This window comes from Phyllobates terribilis, unplaced genomic scaffold (assembly GCF_046119375.1).
Source record: "Phyllobates terribilis strain yellow unplaced genomic scaffold, ASM4611937v1 Scaffold_11__3_contigs__length_659146591, whole genome shotgun sequence".
Lineage (NCBI taxonomy): Eukaryota > Metazoa > Chordata > Amphibia > Anura > Dendrobatidae > Phyllobates > Phyllobates terribilis.
Genome location: NW_027362771.1, coordinates 29,197,975 through 29,216,826, shown reverse-complemented (window position 1 = coordinate 29,216,826; position 18,852 = coordinate 29,197,975). Strand labels below are relative to the sequence as shown.

General features: G+C 44.8%; 1 protein-coding gene across 2 annotated transcripts in view; it reads left to right on the top strand.

Annotated features, from left to right (window-relative positions):
* The window catches only part of THOC3 (THO complex subunit 3), a 67,370-nt gene that overhangs the window by 21,897 nt on the left and 26,621 nt on the right, over positions 1-18,852 (top strand). For both annotated transcript variants that reach the window (XM_073651151.1, XM_073651152.1), the window contains exon 4: positions 1,303-1,464. In XM_073651151.1, coding sequence (XP_073507252.1) covers positions 1,303-1,464 — 162 coding nt within the window. The remainder of the gene's footprint in view (positions 1-1,302; positions 1,465-18,852) is intronic.

The following is an 18,852-nucleotide window of genomic DNA, read 5'->3' as shown; positions in this document are numbered from 1 at the left end:
ATTAAGTTAAAAAATGAAGGTACTTGGCTCATAAATTGGCCAATTCATGTGTGCCCAACAGGCAGCGACAAGATGTACCCCCTCTATTGGGACCCTAACCTAACATGGTGCCTTTCCCTTGACTAAAAGCCTACAACCATATGGTCAGGTAGGATCCAGATCTATTTAAAACCGCCATATGCTGATGGGTGGAGTGCTCTGTCAGAAGGCGTGTGAATGAACCTTTAGAGCAGGGGTGGGGAACCTCAGACCCATGGGCTGTTTATGGCCCTCAATAACCTTTTATCCAGTCCCGGATTTCTGGGGACCTCAGTTCTTGGGCCTGCGGCTGTATTTTGTTTGCCGCCGGCCCATTAATTTTCTCATGCACACGCAGCATTCACTACGGAATGGTAACGTATGTGCAGTAAAAGATTACTTCCTGACACCAGAGACAGCATCAGGACGTAGTGCTTTGTGGCTGGTGTTGGCACGCAATTTGTACTGTATTCGGCACCCTAAGGATGGTATAAATATCCAATAGACCCTTGGCAGAAAACAAAATCCCCCTACCCCTGCTTTAGAGAGAGACAGTATTAGAGGAGTTGTGCACAGGTCTCCTCAGTGTGTAGAGGGAGTGAAACATCTACAGGTACATGTAGGGCAGAAAGAAAATTAAGTTCTATAGATAAGGTGGAAAGCACATTAAATGGAAATAAGTGCAGAATAGAAGCTGTGATGACAAATGAACTAATGAAAACTATAGCTCACATTCAGCCTATATTACTGGGGAAGACCCCCCCCCCCCCAAAAAAAAAAAAAAAAAAAAAGAGCTCTTTTATTTGGATCTGGATCGGGCTGCAAACTGCATATCATGTAAAAATCATGTTTTTTTTCCTATTTCAAAAGTCTCAATGGCCTTTACCACCTCTATACTGGGCTAAACAGTAATGTAAATAAAAATGATCGCTGTGGCTTATGTTTTTGAGATCTCTGTCATTGGCCACAAGAAACTGATATTGAAATGTACACTAGTTTTTCCATTTCTGCTTGTAGATTGGGTGCTTTAGGACTTTTGATGTTTGATAACCTCTGTATGATTTGACTTGTGTTGAAATGCCCTTCTTTACCCACCTCCTCCCCAGTACTGTTGTGCCACTGTGTAAGGGTGATGGATTTGTCACGTCACTTCTTCCACAGTGGCAAGCTTCAGATTTAGATTTTTCTATGATACAAATGGGTCTAGACATTAGCGCTAAATATATTCTATTGTTTGTAATTAATGCTTTTTTTTAATTTATTTATTTTTTTTTTATATGCCAGTTATCCAGAGCTCAAACCTATTCAGTCCATTAACGCTCACCCTTCAAACTGTATTTGCATAAAGTTTGACCCTACTGGGAAGTACTTTGCCACTGGTAGTGCGGATGCGCTTGTCAGTCTGTGGGACATAGAAGAGCTGGTGTGTGTGCGTTGTTTCTCCAGGTAACTAGTTGCTTTTAGCTTACAGAGTTAATTTACTTCTACAGATTTGTGCTCTTGTTGCTCTGGTTAGTTTGTGTAGTACTCAGGGTTGTGGAGTCGGTAAGCCAAACCTCCGACTCCTCGATTTCCCCGACTCCACAGCACGGCCTCACTAGTGAGCGTGTACATAAAGTGCAGCACAGATTCATCTCACTACTGAGCGTGTACATAAAGTGCAGCACAGATTCATCTCACTGCCTCACTACTGAGCGTGTACATAAAGTGCAGCACAGATTCATCTCACTACTGAGCGTGTACATAAAGTGCAGCACAGATTCATCTCACTACTGAGCGTGTACATAAAGTGCAGCACAGATTCATCTCACTACTGAGCGTGTACATAAAGTGCAGCACAGATTCATCTCAATGCCTCACTACTGAGCGTGTACATAAAGTGCAGCACAGATTCATCTCAATGCCTCACTACTGAGCGTGTACATAAAGTGCAGCACAGATTCATCTCACTACTGAGCGTGTACATAAAGTGCAGCACAGATTCATCTCACTGCCTCACTACTGAGCGTGTACATAAAGTGCAGCACACATTCATTTCACTGCCTCACTACTGAGCGTGTACATAAAGTGCAGCACACATTCATTTCACTGCCTCACTACTGAGCGTGTACATAAAGTGCAGCACACATTCATTTCACTGCCTCACTACTGAGCGTGTACATAAAGTGCAGCACAGATTCATCTCACTACTGGGCGTGTACATAAAGTGCAGCACAGATTCATCTCACTAGTGAGCGTGTACATAAAGTGCAGCACAGATTCATCTCACTACTGAGCGTGTACATAAAGTGCAGCACAGATTCATCTCAATGCCTCACTACTGAGCGTGTACATAAAGTGCAGCACAGATTCATCTCACGGCCTCACTAGTGAGCGTGTACATAAAGTGCAGCCAGATTCATCTCACTGCCTCACTACTGAGCGTGTACATAAAGTGCAGCACAGATTCATCTCAATGCCTCACTACTGAGCGTGTACATAAAGTGCAGCACAGATTCATCTCACGGCCTCACTAGTGAGCGTGTACATAAAGTGCAGCACAGATTCATCTCACTACTGAGCGTGTACATAAAGTGCAGCACAGATTCATCTTAATGCCTCACTACTGAGCGTGTACATAAAGTGCAGCACAGATTCATCTCACTGCCTCACTACTGAGCGTGTACATAAAGTGCAGCACACATTCATTTCACTGCCTCACTACTGAGCGTGTACATAAAGTGCAGCACAGATTCATCTCACTGCCTCACTACTGAGCGTGTACATAAAGTGCAGCACAGATTCATCTCACTACTGAGCGTGTACATAAAGTGCAGCACAGATTCATCTCACTGCCTCACTACTGAGCGTGTACATAAAGTGCAGCACAGATTCATCTCAATGCCTCACTACTGAGCGTGTACATAAAGTGCAGCACAGATTCATCTCACTGCCTCACTACTGAGCGTGTACATAAAGTGCAGCACAGATTCATCTCACTACTGGGCGTGTACATAAAGTGCAGCACAGATTCATCTCACTACTGAGCGTGTACATAAAGTGCAGCACAGATTCATCTCACTACTGAGCGTGTACATAAAGTGCAGCACAGATTCATCTCAATGCCTCACTACTGAGCGTGTACATAAAATGCAGCACAGATTCATCTCAATGCCTCACTACTGAGCGTGTACATAAAGTGCAGCACAGATTCATCTCACGGCCTCACTAGTGAGCATGTACATAAAGTGCAGCACAGATTCATCTCACTACTGAGCGTGTACATAAAGTGCAGCACAGATTCATCTCACTGCCTCACTACTGAGCGTGTACATAAAGTGCAGCACAGATTCATCTCACTACTGAGCGTGTACATAAAGTGCAGCACAGATTCATCTCACGGCCTCACTAGTGAGCGTGTACATAAAGTGCAGCACAGATTCATCTCACTACTGAGCGTGTACATAAAGTGCAGCACAGATTCATCTCACTACTGAGCGTGTACATAAAGTGCAGCACACATTCATCTCACTACTGAGCGTGTACATAAAGTGCAGCACACATTCATCTCACTGCCTCACTACTGAGCGTGTACATAAAGTGCAGCACAGATTCATCTCACTACTGACCGTGTACATAAAGTGCAGCACACATTCATCTCACTGCCTCACTACTGAGCGTGTACATAAAGTGCAGCACAGATTCATGTCACTGCCTCACTACTGAGCGTGTGCATAAAGTGCAGCACAGATTCATCTCACTACTGAGCGTGTACATAAAGTGCAGCACAGATTCATCTCACTACTGAGCGTGTACATAAAGTGCAGCACAGATTCATCTCACTGCCTCACTAGTGAGCGTGTACATAAAGTGCAGCACAGATTCATCTCACGGCCTCACTAGTGAGCGTGTACATAAAGTGCAGCACAGATTCATCTCACTACCTCACTAGTGAGCGTGTATATAAAGTGCAGCACAGATTCATCTCACTGCCTCACTACTGAGCGTGTACATAAAGTGCAGCACACATTCATTTCACTGCCTCACTACTGAGCGTGTACATAAACTGCAGCACAGATTCATCTCACTGCCTCACTAGTGAGCGTGTACATAAAGTGCAGCACAGATTCATCTCACTACTGAGCGTGTACATAAAGTGCAGCACAGATTCATCTCACTACTGAGCGTGTACATAAAGTGCAGCACACATTCATCTCACTGCCTCACTACTGAGCGTGTACATAAAGTGCAGCACAGATTCATCTCACTACTGAGCGTGTACATAAAGTGCAGCACAGATTCATCTCACTACTGAGCGTGTACATAAAGTGCAGCACACATTCATCTCACTGCCTCACTACTGAGCGTGTACATAAAGTGCAGCACAGATTCATCTCACTGCCTCACTACTGAGCGTGTACATAAAGTGCAGCACAGATTCATCTCACTGCCTCACTACTGAGCGTGTACATAAAGTGCAGCACAGATTCATCTCACTACTGAGCGTGTACATAAAGTGCAGCACAGATTCATCTCACTACTGAGCGTGTACATAAAGTGCAGCACAGATTCATCTCACTGCCTCACTACTGAGCATGTACATAAAGTGCAGCACAGATTCATCTCAATGCCTCACTACTGAGCGTGTACATAAAGTGCAGCACAGATTCATCTCACTACTGAGCGTGTACATAAAGTGCAGCACAGATTCATCTCACTAGTGAGCGTGTACATAAAGTGCAGCACAGATTCATCTCACTACTGAGCGTGTACATAAAGTGCAGCACAGATTCATCTCCATGCCTCACTACTGAGCGTGTACATAAAGTGCAGCACAGATTCATCTCACTACTGAGCGTGTACATAAAGTGCAGCACAGATTCATCTCCATGCCTCACTACTGAGCGTGTACATAAAGTGCAGCACAGATTCATCTCACTACTGAGCGTGTACATAAAGTGCAGCACAGATTCATCTCACTACTGAGCGTGTACATAAAGTGCAGCACAGATTCATCTCACTACTGAGCGTGTACATAAAGTGCAGCACAGATTCATCTCACTACTGAGCGTGTACATAAAGTGCAGCACAGATTCATCTCACTGCCTCACTACTGAGCGTGTACATAAAGTGCAGCACAGATTCATCTCCATGCCTCACTACTGAGCGTGTACATAAAGTGCAGCACAGATTCATCTCACTACCTCACTAGTGAGCGTGTACATAAAGTGCAGCACAGATTCATCTCACTGCCTCACTACTGAGCGTGTACATAAAGTGCAGCACAGATTCATCTCACTACTGAGCGTGTACATAAAGTGCAGCACAGATTCATCTCACTACTGAGCGTGTTCATAAAGTGCAGCACACATTCATTTCACTGCCTCACTAGTGAGCGTGTACATAAAGTGCAGCACAGATTCATCTCACTGCCTCACTAGTGAGCGTGTACATAAAGTGCAGCACAGATTCATCTCACGGCCTCACTAGTGAGCGTGTACATAAAGTGCAGCACAGATTCATCTCACTGCCTCACTACTGAGCGTGTACATAAAGTGCAGCACAGATTCATCTCACGGCCTCACTAGTGAGCGTGTACATAAAGTGCAGCACAGATTCATCTCACTACTGAGCGTGTACATAAAGTGCAGCACAGATTCATCTCACTACTGAGCGTGTACATAAAGTGCAGCACACATTCATCTCACTGCCTCACTACTGAGCGTGTACATAAAGTGCAGCACAGATTCATCTCACTGCCTCACTACTGAGCGTGTACATAAAGTGCAGCACAGATTCATCTCACTACTGAGCGTGTTCATAAAGTGCAGCACAGATTCATCTCACGGCCTCACTAGTGAGCGTGTACATAAAGTGCAGCACAGATTCATCTCACTACTGAGCGTGTACATAAAGTGCAGCACAGATTCATCTCACTGCCTCACTACTGAGCGTGTACATAAAGTGCAGCACAGATTCATCTCACTGCCTCACTACTGAGCGTGTACATAAAGTGCAGCACAGATTCATCTCACTACTGAGCGTGTACATAAAGTGCAGCACAGATTCATCTCACTGCCCCACTACTGAGCGTGTACATAAAGTGCAGCACAGATTCATCTCACTGCCTCACTACTGAGCGTGTACATAAAGTGCAGCACAGATTCATCTCAATACTGAGCGTGTACATAAAGTGCAGCACAGATTCATCTCACTGCCTCACTACTGAGCGTGTACATAAAGTGCAGCACAGATTCATCTGACTGCCTCACTAGTGAGCGTGTACATAAAGTGCAGCACAGATTCATCTCACTGCCTCACTAGTGAGCGTGTACATAAAGTGCAGCACAGATTCATCTCACGGCCTCACTACTGAGCATGTACATAAAGTGCAGCACAGATTCATCTCAATGCCTCACTACTGAGCATGTACATAAAGTGCAGCACAGATTCATCTCAATGCCTCACTACTGAGCATGTACATAAAGTGCAGCACAGATTCATCTCAATGCCTCACTACTGAGCGTGTACATAAAGTGCAGCACAGATTCATCTCACTACTGAGCGTGTACATAAAGTGCAGCACACATTCATCTCACTACTGAGCGTGTACATAAAGTGCAGCACAGATTCATCTCACTGCCTCACTACTGAGCGTGTACATAAAGTGCAGCACAGATTCATCTCACTGCCTCACTACTGAGCGTGTACATAAAGTGCAGCACAGATTCATCTCACTACTGAGCGTGTACATAAAGTGCAGCACAGATTCATCTCACTACTGAGCGTGTACATAAAGTGCAGCACAGATTCATCTCACTACTGAGCGTGTACATAAAGTGCAGCACAGATTCATCTCACTGCCTCACTACTGAGCGTGTACATAAAGTGCAGCACAGATTCATCTCAATGCCTCACTACTGAGCGTGTACATAAAGTGCAGCACAGATTCATCTCACTGCCTCACTACTGAGCGTGTACATAAAGTGCAGCACAGATTCATCTCACTGCCTCACTACTGAGCGTGTACATAAAGTGCAGCACAGATTCATCTCACTACTGAGCGTGTACATAAAGTGCAGCACAGATTCATCTCACTACTGACCGTGTACATAAAGTGCAGCACACATTCATCTCACTGCCTCACTACTGAGCGTGTACATAAAGTGCAGCACAGATTCATCTCACTGCCTCACTACTGAGCGTGTACATAAAGTGCAGCACAGATTCATCTCACTACTGAGCGTGTACATAAAGTGCAGCACAGATTCATCTCACTGCCTCACTACTGAGCGTGTACATAAAGTGCAGCACAGATTCATCTCAATGCCTCACTACTGAGCATGTACATAAAGTGCAGCACAGATTCATCTCAATGCCTCACTACTGAGCATGTACATAAAGTGCAGCACAGATTCATCTCAATGCCTCACTACTGAGCATGTACATAAAGTGCAGCACAGATTCATCTCACTACTGAGCGTGTACATAAAGTGCAGCACAGATTCATCTCACTGCCTCACTACTGAGCGTGTACATAAAGTGCAGCACAGATTCATCTCACTGCCTCACTACTGAGCGTATACATAAAGTGCAGCACAGATTCATCTCAATGCCTCACTACTGAGCGTGTACATAAAGTGCAGCACAGATTCATCTCACTACTGAGCGTGTACATAAAGTGCAGCACAGATTCATCTCACTACTGGGCGTGTACATAAAGTGCAGCACAGATTCATCTCACTACTGAGCGTGTACATAAAGTGCAGCACAGATTCATCTCACTGCCTCACTACTGAGCGTGTACATAAAGTGCAGCACAGATTCATCTCACTGCCTCACTACTGAGCGTGTACATAAAGTGCAGCACAGATTCATCTCACTACTGAGCGTGTACATAAAGTGCAGCACAGATTCATCTCACTACTGGGCGTGTACATAAAGTGCAGCACAGATTCATCTCACTACTGAGCGTGTACATAAAGTGCAGCACAGATTCATCTCACTACTGAGCGTGTACATAAAGTGCAGCACAGATTCATCTCACTACTGAGCGTGTACATAAAGTGCAGCACAGATTCATCTCACTACTGAGCGTGTACATAAAGTGCAGCACAGATTCATCTCACTACTGACCGTGTACATAAAGTGCAGCACACATTCATCTCACTGCCTCACTACTGAGCGTGTACATAAAGTGCAGCACAGATTCATCTCACTGCCTCACTACTGAGCGTGTACATAAAGTGCAGCACAGATTCATCTCACTACTGAGCGTGTACATAAAGTGCAGCACAGATTCATCTCACTACTGAGCGTGTTCATAAAGTGCAGCACAGATTCATCTCACTGCCTCACTACTGAGCGTGTACATAAAGTGCAGCACAGATTCATCTCACGGCCTCACTAGTGAGCGTGTACATAAAGTGCAGCACAGATTCATCTCACTACTGAGCGTGTACATAAAGTGCAGCACAGATTCATCTCACTACTGAGCGTGTACATAAAGTGCAGCAGAGATTCATCTCACTACTGAGCGTGTACATAAAGTGCAGCACAGATTCATCTCACTGCCTCACTACTGAGCATGTACATAAAGTGCAGCACAGATTCATCTCAATACTGAGCGTGTACATAAAGTGCAGCACAGATTCATCTCACTGCCTCACTACTGAGCGTGTACATAAAGTGCAGCACAGATTCATCTCACTGCCTCACTAGTGAGCGTGTACATAAAGTGCAGCACAGATTCATCTCACTGCCCCACTACTGAGCGTGTACATAAAGTGCAGCACAGATTCATCTCACTGCCTCACTACTGAGCGTGTACATAAAGTGCAGCACAGATTCATCTCAATGCCTCACTACTGAGCGTGTACATAAAGTGCAGCACAGATTCATCTCACTACTGAGCGTGTACATAAAGTGCAGCACAGATTCATCTCACTGCCTCACTACTGAGCGTGTACATAAAGTGCAGCACAGATTCATCTCACTGCCTCACTACTGAGCGTGTACATAAAGTGCAGCACAGATTCATCTCACTGCCTCACTACTGAGCGTGTACATAAAGTGCAGCACAGATTCATCTCAATACTGAGCGTGTACATAAAGTGCAGCACAGATTCATCTCACTGCCTCACTACTGAGCGTGTACATAAAGTGCAGCACAGATTCATCTCACTGCCTCACTAGTGAGCGTGTACATAAAGTGCAGCACAGATTCATCTCACTGCCCCACTACTGAGCGTGTACATAAAGTGCAGCACAGATTCATCTCACTGCCTCACTACTGAGCGTGTACATAAAGTGCAGCACAGATTCATCTCAATGCCTCACTACTGAGCGTGTACATAAAGTGCAGCACAGATTCATCTCACTACTGAGCGTGTACATAAAGTGCAGCACAGATTCATCTCACTGCCTCACTACTGAGCGTGTACATAAAGTGCAGCACAGATTCATCTCACTGCCTCACTACTGAGCATGTACATAAAGTGCAGCACAGATTCATCTCACTACTGAGCGTGTACATAAAGTGCAGCACAGATTCATCTCACTACTGAGCGTGTACATAAAGTGCAGCACAGATTCATCTCACTACTGAGCGTGTACATAAAGTGCAGCACAGATTCATCTCACTACTGAGCGTGTACATAAAGTGCAGCACAGATTCATCTCACTACTGAGCGTGTACATAAAGTGCAGCACAGATTCATCTCACTGCCTCACTACTGAGCGTGTACATAAAGTGCAGCACAGATTCATCTCACTGCCTCACTAGTGAGCGTGTACATAAAGTGCAGCACAGATTCATCTCACTGCCTCACTAGTGAGCGTGTACATAAAGTGCAGCACAGATTCATCTCAATGCCTCACTACTGAGCGTGTACATAAAGTGCAGCACAGATTCATCTCAATGCCTCACTACTGAGCATGTACATAAAGTGCAGCACAGATTCATCTCAATGCCTCACTACTGAGCATGTACATAAAGTGCAGCACAGATTCATCTCAATGCCTCACTACTGAGCATGTACATAAAGTGCAGCACAGATTCATCTCAATGCCTCACTACTGAGCATTTACATAAAGTGCAGCACAGATTCATCTCAATGCCTCACTACTGAGCATGTACATAAAGTGCAGCACAGATTCATCTCAATGCCTCACTACTGAGCATGTACATAAAGTGCAGCACAGATTCATCTCACTACTGAGCGTGTACATAAAGTGCAGCACAGATTCATCTCATTGCCTCACTACTGAGCGTGTACATAAAGTGCAGCACAGATTCATCTCATTGCCTCACTACTGAGCGTGTACATAAAGTGCAGCACAGATTCATCTCACTACTGAGCGTGTACATAAAGTGCAGCACAGATTCATCTCAATGCCTCACTACTGAGCGTGTACATAAAGTGCAGCACAGATTCATCTCACTACCTCACTAGTGAGCGTGTACATAAAGTGCTGCACAGATTCATCTCACTGCCTCACTACTGAGCGTGTACATAAAGTGCAGCACAGATTCATCTCAATGCCTCACTACTGAGCATGTACATAAAGTGCAGCACAGATTCATCTCACTGCCTCACTACTGAGCGTGTACATAAAGTGCAGCACAGATTCATCTCAATGCCTCACTACTGAGCATGTACATAAAGTGCAGCACAGATTCATCTCAATGCCTCACTACTGAGCATGTACATAAAGTGCAGCACAGATTCATCTCAATGCCTCACTACTGAGCATGTACATAAAGTGCAGCACAGATTCATCTCAATGCCTCACTACTGAGCGTGTACATAAAGTGCAGCACAGATTCATCTCACTACTGAGCGTGTACATAAAGTGCAGCACAGATTCATCTCACTGCCTCACTACTGAGCATGTACATAAAGTGCAGCACAGATTCATCTCACTACTGAGCGTGTACATAAAGTGCAGCACAGATTCATCTCACTACTGAGCGTGTACATAAAGTGCAGCACAGATTCATCTCACTACTGAGCGTGTACATAAAGTGCAGCACAGATTCATCTCACTACTGAGCGTGTACATAAAGTGCAGCACAGATTCATCTCACTACTGAGCGTGTACATAAAGTGCAGCACAGATTCATCTCACTACTGAGCGTGTACATAAAGTGCAGCACAGATTCATCTCACTGCCTCACTACTGAGCGTGTACATAAAGTGCAGCACAGATTCATCTCACTGCCTCACTAGTGAGCGTGTACATAAAGTGCAGCACAGATTCATCTCACTGCCTCACTAGTGAGCGTGTACATAAAGTGCAGCACAGATTCATCTCAATGCCTCACTACTGAGCGTGTACATAAAGTGCAGCACAGATTCATCTCAATGCCTCACTACTGAGCATGTGCATAAAGTGCAGCACAGATTCATCTCAATGCCTCACTACTGAGCATGTACATAAAGTGCAGCACAGATTCATCTCAATGCCTCACTACTGAGCATGTACATAAAGTGCAGCACAGATTCATCTCAATGCCTCACTACTGAGCATGTACATAAAGTGCAGCACAGATTCATCTCAATGCCTCACTACTGAGCATTTACATAAAGTGCAGCACAGATTCATCTCAATGCCTCACTACTGAGCATGTACATAAAGTGCAGCACAGATTCATCTCAATGCCTCACTACTGAGCATGTACATAAAGTGCAGCACAGATTCATCTCACTACTGAGCGTGTACATAAAGTGCAGCACAGATTCATCTCATTGCCTCACTACTGAGCGTGTACATAAAGTGCAGCACAGATTCATCTCATTGCCTCACTACTGAGCGTGTACATAAAGTGCAGCACAGATTCATCTCACTACTGAGTGTGTACATAAAGTGCAGCACAGATTCATCTCAATGCCTCACTACTGAGCGTGTACATAAAGTGCAGCACAGATTCATCTCACTACCTCACTAGTGAGCGTGTACATAAAGTGCTGCACAGATTCATCTCACTGCCTCACTACTGAGCGTGTACATAAAGTGCAGCACAGATTCATCTCAATGCCTCACTACTGAGCATGTACATAAAGTGCAGCACAGATTCATCTCAATGCCTCACTACTGAGCATGTACATAAAGTGCAGCACAGATTCATCTCAATGCCTCACTACTGAGCGTGTACATAAAGTGCAGCACAGATTCATCTCACGGCCTCACTAGTGAGCGTGTACATAAAGTGCAGCACAGATTCATCTCACTACTGAGCGTGTACATAAAGTGCAGCACAGATTCATCTCACTGCCTCACTACTGAGTGTGTACATAAAGTGCAGCACAGATTCATCTCACTACTGAGCGTGTACATAAATGCAGCACAGATTCATCTCACTGCCTCACTACTGAGCGTGTACATAAAGTGCAGCAGAGATTCATCTCACTACTGAGCGTGTACATAAAGTGCAGCACAGATTCATCTCACTACTGAGCGTGTACATAAAGTGCAGCACAGATTCATCTCACTACTGAGCGTGTACATAAAGTGCAGCACAGATTCATCTCACTGCCTCACTACTGAGCGTGTACATAAAGTGCAGCACAGATTCATCTCACTGCCTCACTACTGAGCGTGTACATAAAGTGCAGCACAGATTCATCTCAATGCCTCACTACTGAGCATCTAGATAAAGTGCAGCACAGATTCATCTCACTTCCTCACTACTGAGCGTGTACATAAAGTGCAGCACAGATTCATCTCACTACTGAGCGTGTACATAAAGTGCAGCACAGATTCATCTCACTACTGAGCGTGTACATAAAGTGCAGCACAGATTCATCTCACTACTGAGCGTGTACATAAAGTGCAGCACAGATTCATCTCACTGCCTCACTACTGAGCGTGTACATAAAGTGCAGCACAGATTCATCTCACTGCCTCACTACTGAGCGTGTACATAAAGTGCAGCACAGATTCATCTCACTACTGAGCGTGTACATAAAGTGCAGCACAGATTCATCTCACTACTGAGCGTGTACATAAAGTGCAGCACAGATTCATCTCACTACTGAGCGTGTACATAAAGTGCAGCACAGATTCATCTCACTGCCTCACTACTGAGCGTGTACATAAAGTGCAGCACAGATTCATCTCACTGCCTCACTACTGAGCGTGTATATAAAGTGCAGCACAGATTCATCTCACTGCCTCACTACTGAGCGTGTACATAAAGTGCAGCACAGATTCATCTCACTACTGAGCGTGTACATAAAGTGCAGCACAGATTCATCTCACTACTGAGCGTGTACATAAAGTGCAGCACAGATTAATCTCACTACTGAGCGTGTACATAAAGTGCAGCACAGATTCATCTCACTACTGAGCGTGTACATAAAGTGCAGCACAGATTTATCTCACTACTGAGCGTGTACATAAAGTGCAGCACAGATTCATCTCACTGCCTCACTACTGAGCGTGTACATAAAGTGCAGCACAGATTCATCTCACTGCCTCACTACTGAGCATGTACATAAAGTGCAGCACAGATTCATCTCACTACTGAGCGTGTACATAAAGTGCAGCACAGATTCATCTCATTGCCTCACTACTGAGCGTGTACATAAAGTGCAGCACAGATTCATCTCATTGCCTCACTACTGAGCGTGTACATAAAGTGCAGCACAGATTCATCTCACTACTGAGTGTGTACATAAAGTGCAGCACAGATTCATCTCAATGCCTCACTACTGAGCGTGTACATAAAGTGCAGCACAGATTCATCTCACTACCTCACTAGTGAGCGTGTACATAAAGTGCTGCACAGATTCATCTCACTGCCTCACTACTGAGCGTGTACATAAAGTGCAGCACAGATTCATCTCAATGCCTCACTACTGAGCATGTACATAAAGTGCAGCACAGATTCATCTCAATGCCTCACTACTGAGCATGTACATAAAGTGCAGCACAGATTCATCTCAATGCCTCACTACTGAGCGTGTACATAAAGTGCAGCACAGATTCATCTCACGGCCTCACTAGTGAGCGTGTACATAAAGTGCAGCACAGATTCATCTCACTACTGAGCGTGTACATAAAGTGCAGCACAGATTCATCTCACTGCCTCACTACTGAGTGTGTACATAAAGTGCAGCACAGATTCATCTCACTACTGAGCGTGTACATAAATGCAGCACAGATTCATCTCACTGCCTCACTACTGAGCGTGTACATAAAGTGCAGCAGAGATTCATCTCACTACTGAGCGTGTACATAAAGTGCAGCACAGATTCATCTCACTACTGAGCGTGTACATAAAGTGCAGCACAGATTCATCTCACTACTGAGCGTGTACATAAAGTGCAGCACAGATTCATCTCACTGCCTCACTACTGAGCGTGTACATAAAGTGCAGCACAGATTCATCTCACTGCCTCACTACTGAGCGTGTACATAAAGTGCAGCACAGATTCATCTCAATGCCTCACTACTGAGCATCTAGATAAAGTGCAGCACAGATTCATCTCACTTCCTCACTACTGAGCGTGTACATAAAGTGCAGCACAGATTCATCTCACTACTGAGCGTGTACATAAAGTGCAGCACAGATTCATCTCACTACTGAGCGTGTACTTAAAGTGCAGCACAGATTCATCTCACTACTGAGCGTGTACATAAAGTGCAGCACAGATTCATCTCACTGCCTCACTACTGAGCGTGTACATAAAGTGCAGCACAGATTCATCTCACTGCCTCACTACTGAGCGTGTACATAAAGTGCAGCACAGATTCATCTCACTACTGAGCGTGTACATAAAGTGCAGCACAGATTCATCTCACTACTGAGCGTGTACATAAAGTGCAGCACAGATTCATCTCACTACTGAGCGTGTACATAAAGTGCAGCACAGATTCATCTCACTGCCTCACTACTGAGCGTGTACATAAAGTGCAGCACAGATTCATCTCACTGCCTCACTACTGAGCGTGTATATAAAGTGCAGCACAGATTCATCTCACTGCCTCACTACTGAGCATGTACATAAAGTGCAGCACAGATTCATCTCACTACTGAGCGTGTACATAAAGTGCAGCACAGATTCATCTCACTACTGAGCGTGTACATAAAGTGCAGCACAGATTCATCTCACTACTGAGCGTGTACATAAAGTGCAGCACAGATTAATCTCACTACTGAGCGTGTACATAAAGTGCAGCACAGATTCATCTCACTACTGAGCGTGTACATAAAGTGCAGCACAGATTTATCTCACTACTGAGCGTGTACATAAAGTGCAGCACAGATTCATCTCACTGCCTCACTACTGAGCGTGTACATAAAGTGCAGCACAGATTCATCTCACTGCCTCACTACTGAGCATGTACATAAAGTGCAGCACAGATTCATCTCACTACTGAGCGTGTACATAAAGTGCAGCACAGATTCATCTCACTACTGAGCGTGTACATAAAGTGCAGCACAGATTCATCTCACTACTGAGCGTGTACATAAAGTGCAGCACAGATTCATCTCACTGCCTCACTACTGAGCGTGTACATAAAGTGCAGCACAGATTCATCTCACTGCCTCACTACTGAGCGTGTACATAAAGTGCAGCACAGATTCATCTCAATGCCTCACTACTGAGCATCTAGATAAAGTGCAGCACAGATTCATCTCACTTCCTCACTACTGAGCGTGTACATAAAGTGCAGCACAGATTCATCTCACTACTGAGCGTGTACATAAAGTGCAGCACAGATTCATCTCACTACTGAGCGTGTACATAAAGTGCAGCACAGATTCATCTCACTACTGAGCGTGTACATAAAGTGCAGCACAGATTCATCTCACTGCCTCACTACTGAGCGTGTACATAAAGTGCAGCACAGATTCATCTCACTGCCTCACTACTGAGCGTGTACATAAAGTGCAGCACAGATTCATCTCACTACTGAGCGTGTACATAAAGTGCAGCACAGATTCATCTCACTACTGAGCGTGTACATAAAGTGCAGCACAGATTCATCTCACTACTGAGCGTGTACATAAAGTGCAGCACAGATTCATCTCACTGCCTCACTACTGAGCGTGTACATAAAGTGCAGCACAGATTCATCTCACTGCCTCACTACTGAGCGTGTATATAAAGTGCAGCACAGATTCATCTCACTGCCTCACTACTGAGCGTGTACATAAAGTGCAGCACAGATTCATCTCACTACTGAGCGTGTACATAAAGTGCAGCACAGATTCATCTCACTACTGAGCGTGTACATAAAGTGCAGCACAGATTAATCTCACTACTGAGCGTGTACATAAAGTGCAGCACAGATTCATCTCACTACTGAGCGTGTACATAAAGTGCAGCACAGATTTATCTCACTACTGAGCGTGTACATAAAGTGCAGCACAGATTCATCTCACTGCCTCACTACTGAGCGTGTACATAAAGTGCAGCACAGATTCATCTCACTGCCTCACTACTGAGCATGTACATAAAGTGCAGCACAGATTCATCTCACTACTGAGCGTGTACATAAAGTGCAGCACAGATTCATCTCACTACTGAGCGTGTACATAAAGTGCAGCACAGATTCATCTCACTACTGAGCGTGTACATAAAGTGCAGCACAGATTCATCTCACTACTGAGCGTGTACATAAAGTGCAGCACAGATTCATCTCACTACTGAGCGTGTACATAAAGTGCAGCACAGATTCATCTCACTACTGAGCGTGTACATAAAGTGCAGCACAGATTCATCTCACTACTGAGCGTGTACATAAAGTGCAGCACAGATTCATCTCACTGCCTCACTACTGAGCGTGTACATAAAGTGCAGCACAGATTCATCTCACTGCCTCACTACTGAGCGTGTACATAAAGTGCAGCACAGATTCATCCCACTGCCTCACTACTGAGCTTGTACATAAAATGCAGCACAGGTTCATCTCACTGTCTCACTACTGAGCGTGTACATAAAGTGCAGCACAGATTCATCTCACTACTGAGCGTGTACATAAAGTGCAGCACAGATTTATCTCACTACTGAGCGTGTACATAAAGTGCAGCACAGATTCATCTCACTGCCTCACTACTGAGCATGTACATAAAGTGCAGCACAGATTCATCTCACTACTGAGCGTGTACATAAAGTGCAGCACAGATTCATCTCACTACTGAGCGTGTACATAAAGTGCAGCACAGATTCATCTCACTACTGAGCGTGTACATAAAGTGCAGCACAGATTCATCTCACTACTGAGCGTGTACATAAAGTGCAGCACAGATTCATCTCACTACTGAGCGTGTACATAAAGTGCAGCACAGATTCATCTCACTGCCTCACTACTGAGCGTGTACATAAAGTGCAGCACAGATTCATCTCACTGCCTCACTACTGAGCATGTACATAAAGTGCAGCACAGATTCATCTCACTACTGAGCGTGTACATAAAGTGCAGCACAGATTCATCTCACTACTGAGCGTGTACATAAAGTGCAGCACAGATTCATCTCACTACTGAGCGTGTACATAAAGTGCAGCACAGATTCATCTCACTGCCTCACTACTGAGCATGTACATAAAGTGCAGCACAGATTCATCTCACTACTGAGCGTGTACATAAAGTGCAGCACAGATTCATCTCACTACTGAGCGTGTACATAAAGTGCAGCACAGATTCATCTCACTGCCTCACTACTGAGCGTGTACATAAAGTGCAGCACAGATTCATCTCACTGCCTCACTACTGAGCATGTACATAAAGTGCAGCACAGATTCATCTCACTACTGAGCGTGTACATAAAGTGCAGCACAGATTCATCTCATTGCCTCACTACTGAGCGTGTACATAAAGTGCAGCACAGATTCATCTCATTGCCTCACTACTGAGCGTGTACATAAAGTGCAGCACAGATTCATCTCACTACTGAGTGTGTACATAAAGTGCAGCACAGATTCATCTCAATGCCTCACTACTGAGCGTGTACATAAAGTGCAGCACAGATTCATCTCACTACCTCACTAGTGAGCGTGTACATAAAGTGCTGCACAGATTCATCTCACTGCCTCACTACTGAGCGTGTACATAAAGTGCAGCACAGATTCATCTCAATGCCTCACTACTGAGCATGTACATAAAGTGCAGCACAGATTCATCTCAATGCCTCACTACTGAGCATGTACATAAAGTGCAGCACAGATTCATCTCAATGCCTCACTACTGAGCGTGTACATAAAGTGCAGCACAGATTCATCTCACGGCCTCACTAGTGAGCGTGTACATAAAGTGCAGCACAGATTCATCTCACTACTGAGCGTGTACATAAAGTGCAGCACAGATTCATCTCACTGCCTCACTACTGAGTGTGTACATAAAGTGCAGCACAGATTCATCTCACTACTGAGCGTGTACATAAATGCAGCACAGATTCATCTCACTGCCTCACTACTGAGCGTGTACATAAAGTGCAGCAGAGATTCATCTCACTACTGAGCGTGTACATAAAGTGCAGCACAGATTCATCTCACTACTGAGCGTGTACATAAAGTGCAGCACAGATTCATCTCACTACTGAGCGTGTACATAAAGTGCAGCACAGATTCATCTCACTGCCTCACTACTGAGCGTGTACATAAAGTGCAGCACAGATTCATCTCACTGCCTCACTACTGAGCGTGTACATAAAGTGCAGCACAGATTCATCTCAATGCCTCACTACTGAGCATCTAGATAAAGTGCAGCACAGATTCATCTCACTTCCTCACTACTGAGCGTGTACATAAAGTGCAGCACAGATTCATCTCACTACTGAGCGTGTACATAAAGTGCAGCACAGATTCATCTCACTACTGAGCGTGTACTTAAAGTGCAGCACAG